Source organism: Hylaeus volcanicus, chromosome 7 (genome assembly GCF_026283585.1).
Source record: "Hylaeus volcanicus isolate JK05 chromosome 7, UHH_iyHylVolc1.0_haploid, whole genome shotgun sequence".
NCBI lineage: Eukaryota > Metazoa > Arthropoda > Insecta > Hymenoptera > Colletidae > Hylaeus > Hylaeus volcanicus.
This window is the reverse complement of record NC_071982.1, coordinates 20,960,164-20,969,201: the sequence shown is the minus strand read 5'-3', so window position 1 is coordinate 20,969,201 and position 9,038 is coordinate 20,960,164. Positions and strand designations below refer to the sequence as shown.

At 45.0% G+C, this 9,038-nt stretch overlaps 1 protein-coding gene across 1 annotated transcript in view; it reads left to right on the top strand.

The window, feature by feature from the left end:
- LOC128879371 (protein gooseberry-neuro) overlaps window positions 1-8,912 on the top strand; it is a 12,660-nt gene extending 3,748 nt beyond the window's left edge. The window contains exons 3-6 of the mRNA XM_054128444.1: window positions 1,748-1,859; window positions 6,911-7,107; window positions 7,640-8,072; window positions 8,683-8,912. Of these exons, the coding sequence (XP_053984419.1) occupies window positions 1,748-1,859; window positions 6,911-7,107; window positions 7,640-8,072; window positions 8,683-8,912 (972 nt within the window). The remainder of the gene's footprint in view (window positions 1-1,747; window positions 1,860-6,910; window positions 7,108-7,639; window positions 8,073-8,682) is intronic.
- Window positions 8,913-9,038: the final 126 nt, after the last annotated feature.

Here is a 9,038-nt window from a genome sequence, read left to right as displayed (position 1 = left end):
AACAATATATATATATCAAAATTCAAACGTGTCTTTGGATGTTTCTTTATGAACAACCCAATAGAAGGACCGTCCTGAATAGCGCAGAATTCGAATTGTTGAATATATATATATATCAACAATATATATATATCAAAATTCAAACGTGTCTTTGGATGTTTCTTAAAAATTGCCACGAACTTTATGGACAACCCAATATATACCGAATATATATATATCAAAATTCAAACGTGTCTTTGGATGTTTCTTAGAAATTGCCACGAACTTTATGGACAACCCAATATATACCGAATATATATATATCAAAATTGAAACGTGTCTTTGGATGTTTCTTAAAAATTGCCACGAACTTTATGGACAACCCAATAGAAGGACCGCGTCCTGAATAGCGCAGAATTCGAATTTCCATTAGACTCCAAGTTCGAAGTCGATGTAAAATATTCAAGGTACCGTGTTTACTCGAAAAAAGAGAGGAAAAGAAAGAAAAGGAAAAAGAAAACGAAGGTACTATTGGGGGTTTAGAGAGTGGATCTCCCGGGAGGTTCTCTCAAAGGGAGATCCGGCGGAAATTCCATTTCCGACGAGGCCAATAAAACCGATTCATCGCATCGCGGCGATTCTCGATAAAGAGATAAATCGTTGCGAAGGCAGAAGTGGTGTAGAGCTCGCGAACCAAGAAGGGAGGGAAGAAGAGTTTGGAGAACGCGTACGCCGTTGGAGTCGTGGAAGCAGGCGGTCGTAGCCGGCATTAATACGGCATTTAATGCTGGTAGGAGGCGTTCCTGGGTTGGGGAACCCGAGGCGGCATCCGTCCTTCTCTATCTTTCTAGGAGGTCCCGGTCTCCGTCTGTCTCCGTCTCTCCTCTCCTGTCATCGCCCCGGACCTAAAGCCTCAACCGCCATCAACAGGCACAGGGATCGTTATTGTTTCTGAGATCGTCGATCCGAAAGATAGCCATCGACACCACGCCAACGACCCCCCTCTTTCGCTTTTTCTCCTTTTCTTCTCTTCCTTCTTCGTTACTTTCTATTTCTCGCTCGTCCTTCCTTTTTTCTTTGCTTCCTCTTCGATGCCGAGGACACGGTTTCATCTTCGCCCTAGGTCTCTTCCTCGCTTGATCCTCCTTTCTTTCTTCCTCGGTGCTGCTCTTTCGGTACTCGCACGTCCACGTTACGGGGCTATCTTGATCGAGGCTTATCAAAGAGTTAACGACTTTCGATACGCTTCGGGGATACCTCGATGGGTTCGATCTGGATTAGGCCCGCGCGCATTGCAACCATTAAAGACGAGAAACCGTCTCCAAAGACTCGATAAGCAAGGAGAGTAAGTTTATCCGACGATTATATTACGTTACATAATATTTCCATGTGATATTACTAGCTGTGCGTGGAACGCTATTCTTATTTTATAACGTCTCCACCCCAGAGCCACCTACCGGGTCCGAATTTTGCCAAAGACTTTCTTTTTATTTAAATGTTACACGAATTTCATCCAAATCGGTCCATAAATAAGAATTTCCGAGAAGAAGCGACCCAGCCGTCACATAGGAGGGTCTAACTCGAACAAAAACACGAATGTCACCAGCCAGGATCGTAAACAAATGATCGGGCCGAACATAAACATCAGTTTCCGGCCCGAGTCTCGTCGAACTGAATGCTACGGGAAGCTTTTAAGATAATTACACCATCTTCTAATGCTATTGGCGTGACCTGTCTCTAAACGATTATGATATTTTTGTTCTATTAGGAAGGCTTCTCGGATACTCCGAGCGTTAGTTCTATCAGCAGATTGCTTCGCGGTGGACGGCCTGGCGAAGACGGAAAGAAGGATTACACCATAGACGGGATTCTTGGTGGCGGTGAGTAGCTACGCTCTCAAACTCTGTTTCGTTAATTGTTACTCAATTATTAAAATTGTAAATATAAAATCGTAGCGAATACATTTGCCACAATAATTTTGTACGCGTTAGGCCGAACGCGCACGGGCGCAACCGATTTGAACTTAGCGTTGCAAACCGTTTGCGCTCTTTGTTTTACCTACTCCACCAAGGCCGATTGCACACGGGCCGTAACTGATCAGTTTCAAACCACTCCGAAACTAGTTGCATGCGACCGTGGATCTAGGTAAAACAAAGATAGCGAAGTAGATGAAACAAAGAGCGCAAACGGTTTGCGACGCTAATTTCAAAACGGTCGCGCCGTGTGCGATCGGCCTTAAAATACGAAAAAAAAGAACAATTTGCCATCGCGAAAGGGCAGAACCGAGGCTTTCAACTTGTTGCATTTATAAATAAAAGGTGACATACGCGCGCGCGCACTTTAAGTTCTGGTTTGCGTCGTCGCGTCGGTTAGGCCAAGTTGGCTGACAATGAGTGAGCCAGGAAGCCTTCAGGATTTAATCTTCGGTGGGCGTGAACAGGATTAGCTAGATTGCCCACACGTCTGTCAAACGGATTACAAGAGTGTCAATATCTTACCGGACACACATTATCTCTCTTTTTCTTCTCCTTCCTCCTCTTCCTCTCACGGTTTCAACTTTTTTGCTCTCGGCTCTCTACTTCCTTTTTAATTCGCTTCGACATTCTTCGCCTGTAGGATCCTTACAGAAACATTACGATCGAGAATCAGCTTCGATCGGCGCGAACGAAATACAGGAGAAATAAAGAGAATACTACTTTCGTGACAGTTACGAGTAGAGGTCCCTCGTTTATCTTTTTTTTCTTTGTTTGTTGAGCTTATATAGTGCTTAGCCGGGGAGCTACCGACTCTATTGATCTAATTATTTGCTATTGCGCTTATCTTATTCCTTATTTGTTCGCCCTAGGCTTTTTTTCCATACTTCGTAGTTTCGCTAGTCAGCCGATTTTTGTCAGCAACCCGAGAATGAAAAATCGGAACGAACGGTCGGGATTCGAGAACCCAGGCTCTCGGCGTGGTAGTCGGCTACGATCTTTCTTCTTTCTTCGTATGGTGGTTAACTTTTGAAATGATGAAAAAAAAAAAGAAACAGGCTTGCGAGATCTATCGGGGCGACAGAACCGAACGCGCTGTAGCGGTGACGCTGAAATTCTGAGAGAAATTTCTCCCGCGTCCCGTAGACCAAGCTTATAACGGGTACTCCACTGTAAGTGCACTCGAAAGGCCCACGGAGCTAATACAATCTCGAAATCTGAAAACCGTCGGGAAATCGTGCTTGGATAGGAGAGAAAAGGGGCTAAAAACGGCGTTTCCGGTCATTTTCTCGCTGATTTCTCGGTCATTACCAGCTGTCTATCAGGGTTACATTTCGGAATTTTCGATCATCGACGCACTTTCGAAATTTGGAAATTTCCTCTCCGCGAAACCACCGAACGCGGCTGAACAGCGCCGACCGACACGCGGCAGGAATTTGTTTTTCGAAGCGATACAGGTAGACAAGGAGGAATTAGCAGCGGTACAGGTGTTCCAAAGCACTGAAAGCCAGACCGTCGGCCGCGCAGCTACGAGGCTGGGGAGAAGGGAGAGCAAATGAGTAGAGAATCTGTGAGAGCGTAGAACGAAAGCGGAAAAAGAGAGAAAGGACGAGGAGAGCGAAGAAGGGTGGAGAGATGTGTTGCGCGTTTATTTTTCGAGAGAAAAGGACACAGGGGGGGGGGGAGGGTGTACGGACAGGGACAGTTGGAGAGTCGGAGAGAGCAGGTTATATAACAGGGAGGGAAGAACGGGCGAGTCGGAGAGAGAAGAGAAGAGTGGCGAGAGAAGGATGGCTAGAACTTTTGGGTCATAGTTCCTCGAGAATGCGAAGAAAAAGAGAAGAGGCAAGGATGGAAGAGGACAACGGGCACCGTGGGCCCCGTGAGAGGCCCCATGGAGATCAAACGGGCCGCCTGCCACACGTCGCCAGTGGTGCGCATTCGTCAATTTCAATCATTTCATCGCCGTACTACATTTTACGCCCCTAAAGCCTTTGCATTAGGTCCGGGCTCTGAATCGTGCCTCTGTATCATTTTGCAACATCGTCTAGCACGGTATCGTCGCGACCGGTTCGACCGTTTTGGGTCAGATTAAATTCAACGCGTACGTACGCTGTACATTGTACGATACGGTGTCGGAGCGACAACGGGTTAGGTCTGCACGACGAGAATACGATCTCGGAGGAAATCCATTTGGAAGATTGGAAATTGTAAAAATTGTAAAATGAAGAATTGTATAACGATCTTTTGTATAATTCCATTCGTTCTGAATTCCTTTTATAATTATACCTTCCTAATCATCTGTACAACCTAATCCTCTGTACGTTCCTCGGACTAAACCTTTGTCTGTCCAGAACCATTGTCCTTCGATCCTTAACCATGAGCTACACATTTCATTTGTATTTCGAGAGAAAAGTAGACCAAGTCAGGTGGCAAAAGAAAAGGGAATTTAACACTTTATTTACCGGGAGCCTATTTATAGACGTTTTAATTCCAGTATTTAGCTTTTTGAATTTATTTACTGTGTCGGTGGTTGTCTGCTTACAATGTTCAGTGTTTGGAAACAGACTTGGCTTTCGGTGTACCCAGTAACAGTATGGAGGAATTATTGTCAGGGTAGATTGGCACGCGCTACCGTAGAAAATTCTTGTTAAATTAAAGACTGTTTCTAAATAGCCCGGTAGATAAAGTGTTAAGGTAGCGGCGATAGGGAGCACCGCTGAACGGATATACTTGTAGCTCGTAGTATGGCTACGAGGGAGTCGGTTAGGTATAGGTGTCGGCAGGCGAGCATGAATGACACGTTACCTGTGGCTTTCTCGTTCCTTCTTATTCCATACCTTTGGCCGAGGCCGCCGCGCCGACGAGGGATTAGCCTAATGGGTCCTGCCCACCTCCCTCATTTTTCCTCGCATGTGTTATATGTATATCCATTTTGATCTTTCACACCACCTACGACCTCCTGCATAACCGTGGCTGGCCATCCGACGAACAACGCCGCTAAGTGATTTACAATCAGATTTATTGATTGTATCCGATGATCGGCTCTTCCGAATACTCGACGTTCGTTCAACCAGCCTCGAGACCGTCAATTTTTACACGATCGCGTTTTAACACTTGGCTTATGAGTACACCTCGCCGCTTCGTTAACCTTTCACACAAATCTACTAAATACGTACGCTTAAGCTGCGCTTAATATTTGCGTACACTCGCTACGTACATACCTGTGCCTAACTATTTTACAGGAAGAATCCAGCCCTACCGAGATACTACATTGCCGCGTAATAGTATATAAAACTTATTTTTGACGTAATTAATTAAAAGAATTGTTCGTACCTATAAACCTAGGTACCTATATATAATATCTATAAACGATATTATAGCATTAATCGAATCCACGCCAGTCTTCGGTACCTATTTGATTCCTGAATTCGTGATAGCTCGAGAGATAGGCACATCGATATGTAAACGCATAGCACTTTTCTCAGCAGGGATGCTGACCAGCACATTTCACGATGACGTTGCCACGAAAGAGATATTTGCTTTTCATTCCACGAATTCTCCCTAATTGATTACACGCATCTTTTCACGCGTACTATTCAGCCGACGCCTTTCTTTTCATCTCCGAGAGGCTGATATTGATTGCGTCTATCAACGAGTAAACGCACCGGACAACCGGAGATCACTCGTTACGAAACGAGTAATTCACCGATCGGATATTAAACGTTGGCCGTGTGTCAACCACCTATCTACTGTACCAGCTTCCATGTTATTAGACGTTGAAATTAATTTTGCGAAATTTATTCTGAAAAATGTTTCTCGACCATTGCGTCGCGTCGAGGTACCGATCTTGGCGCCAATGAAACGGAAGACCACGCGTCGAAAAGAAAATAATAGAAAAGAAAAGGCACAAGGTCTTAATAGAAGCTCGTTCGATTAGAATCAGTGAAACGTTCGAGTGCATCGAGTCGAATCGTTCTTTCGGAACTGTAAAGTAGGCACAGCTTTTACGGTACTTAATTCCACTCGACGAAGTCGATCCGCAGGTAGACAAACAGAACAGCGAAGTAATCCCGTATGAATAGCAATCGAATATGCTGGCAGACTTTTCTGTCGTACCGGACAATCTAAGCGTCTCCTTCACTCTGTTTACAAATGTTTACGCGGGCCGCGTCAGGAATTGTTATCAAATCGAGCGTGAGACGCGATCTCGTTAGGTCGTTGGATGGCGAGTGAAATAAACGTACGAACGAACGAATAAAAGAGGAGCTGAAAAAGCGCATCAACGTCGAGTATCGATTCTAGAGAAAGGTACAATGGGTTTTAAGGGATGCTAGCGAGATAATGGGGCAAAAATGGCCCAATAGGCGAGGAGTCGACTCAACAATAAGACCTAACGTTTACCTATCGCGCGCGGTGGTCATACTTTTGGTACCAATGGTATTTTCTTACCATTTGTTTTCTATCGTTCTTAATGCCTTTTTTGTTATTCGGAGAAAACGTTTCAAACATTTCCGAACAAGCGAACGCGAATGCGAATAAACTAATGGGAACGGGAAGTATATATGTGGGGCATATATATACAGTCCCTGTATATACAGTCAGTGTAATAGAAATTCGTACAGGGACCGATTCGAAATGAAACTTGAGATATTTATTTCGTTAATAAATTTTATGGGAATAAAAAATTAAGCAACGTCCCTACATATTCTTGAAGTAGAATTTGCGTAAATTAGAATTTCGTATTTTTAATGTTGACCTCTTACGTATTTCTTTTCTTATTAATTTTACCTTAAATCCGTCGCTGTACGAATACTTCCAACGCTGACTGTATACAATAACACTTCTGAACGATACTTCGAACGCAACGGAATGAAAACGTTTATCTCTTTTGTCAAGAGAAGTTCTCGCAACCTTTTTCTCGTAAAGTATTCCATTAACATGGATCGTATTGGCAGGTCGGTGCGGTGACGAGTCCGACACGGAAAGCGAACCTGGCATTCCTTTGAAGCGAAAGCAACGCAGGAGCCGAACCACCTTCACCGGGGATCAGCTCGAGCAACTAGAGATCGCGTTCCAACGCGCTCAATATCCAGACGTTTATGCCAGGGAAGAACTCGCCCAAAGGACCGGTCTAACGGAAGCTCGAATTCAAGTGAGCCTTCGATTTATCGTAATAAAAACATCTCTTTGACGGAATCACGGTCTTCCGATGTCCCGCGTTAACTACCGAACGCCGATATCTGTACGAGTCCTCGTTTCTACCTTTTTTCATGGGGAATATCTTCGAAAAACATACTCGACTTTTTGGGGCGAGACGGGGACCGCGTGAGATTCCTTTGTCAGCTATACTGCGGTCGAGGATCTATCCGCTAAAACCGTCACGGTGTCCATCAACTAGGGAGAACTGATTGTAAGTGTTATCGCATCGACGTCACCGTTCCCGTAGCTACGTTTCGAGTTTAAACTGTTTCGGGAAAATAAATGTACATCCTAGAACAATATTTTCCAATTGCGGCTACGGTGGTAATATTCGAGGGGGTTGCCGATCGATAATTACGTGACCACAGAGACTGTACTTGTAATACAAGCCTTGTATACGTGTAAACGTTGCTTTATCATTAAATAATCTCGATTCGCTTACGATAACTCGTGATATTGACTGGAACGTGTTGGTTCTCTTTCAGGTATGGTTCAGCAACCGTAGGGCACGGCTGCGAAAACACGCTGGCACCGTTGTTCATTCGGTGACAAGTTTGCCGTTGACTCCGTGCCAGTACGCAGCGAGCCACGAGCTCGCGCAGATATCACAGGTACCCCAAATGTCGGTCGGGGTACCGCAAGTGCCGAGCGTGTTGCAACACAGTCCAACGATACTCCAGCAGCCTAACACCGGTGGTACTTACCAGATTCCAGGATCCACCGCACAGACATCCACCAGCACCTCCGTCGCGCAAGTATCCGCTACGATTAGTAGCGCTCTTCAAGGACACGCGATGTCAATTTCCGGGCATCTCGGTACTTTTCAAGGGCACGCGATGCAAATCGGACAGGTACCGACCATTCAATCGCCCGCAACCCATGGACCGGCCACCGCCGCGACCCTTTCTCACAATCCAGGTTAGTCAACCATCAGAGCTTCTTTCACTTTGATTCGACTTCCGGTTGAATCTCTCGATCTCTCCGAACCAAGTACGAGTCTGTCGACTTTTCTATCGGTTCGATCAAACTTGCTTCCTTTACGAGAAAAGAGATCTTAGGAAATGACTCGAGATTACGCGAGAGGCACTCGTACTGTTGTAGAAGAAAGACTACAGATACATTTTTGCAAACGTATTTAATTGAAAGAAAGAAATATAACGTAAATATAACACCACGCGAGGGCTCGCGTTCGACTGTCGATTTTTCTTCGTCGATCGTTCGTCGATCGTAATTATCTTTGGTTACCGACCATCGCATGCGGTAGAAAAACCTTCGATACCTGCTACCGGAATGCAACCTTACTCATTTTTGTTTTATTTATTAATAGTATTTATTACTAGTATTTATTACTAGTATTTATTACTGGTATGGATTCGTTTAAACGCTCATTTAGTATTTCTTCAAGGTCGCATTTCCGACTCGAAACGATACGAATAACGCTGCTTGGCCACGTTATCTCGCGTTGGCACCTATCCGCAGCAAACGTGAACGTACAGCGATGAACCGTGGCGACGGTTTACAATTTCAGGAAACACCGATTGGTGCAGAGCGCAGCTCACCTGGGGACAGCTCAGTCACCTGCAAGGTGAATACGCGTCCAGTCATCACCATTCTTCGCACGCCGGTCACGCGGCCGCTGGTACACCATCCTCCAGTAGCGTGAATTCTCCATCGATAGCCGAGTGGTACGACCAGGGATACGATTATTCCCAACACGCTCAGCTCAACTATCATCGAACCGCAAGTGGAATATATTAAACGAACATCATCGCGCAAACATTAGCGCGAGGTAACTTTAGAACGATCGATGGTTCCGTGTATATAATGTATTTAATTCTGTAAAAATAACTCCTTCCTTCCTTTCATAGTCTTCCTGTATTTTAT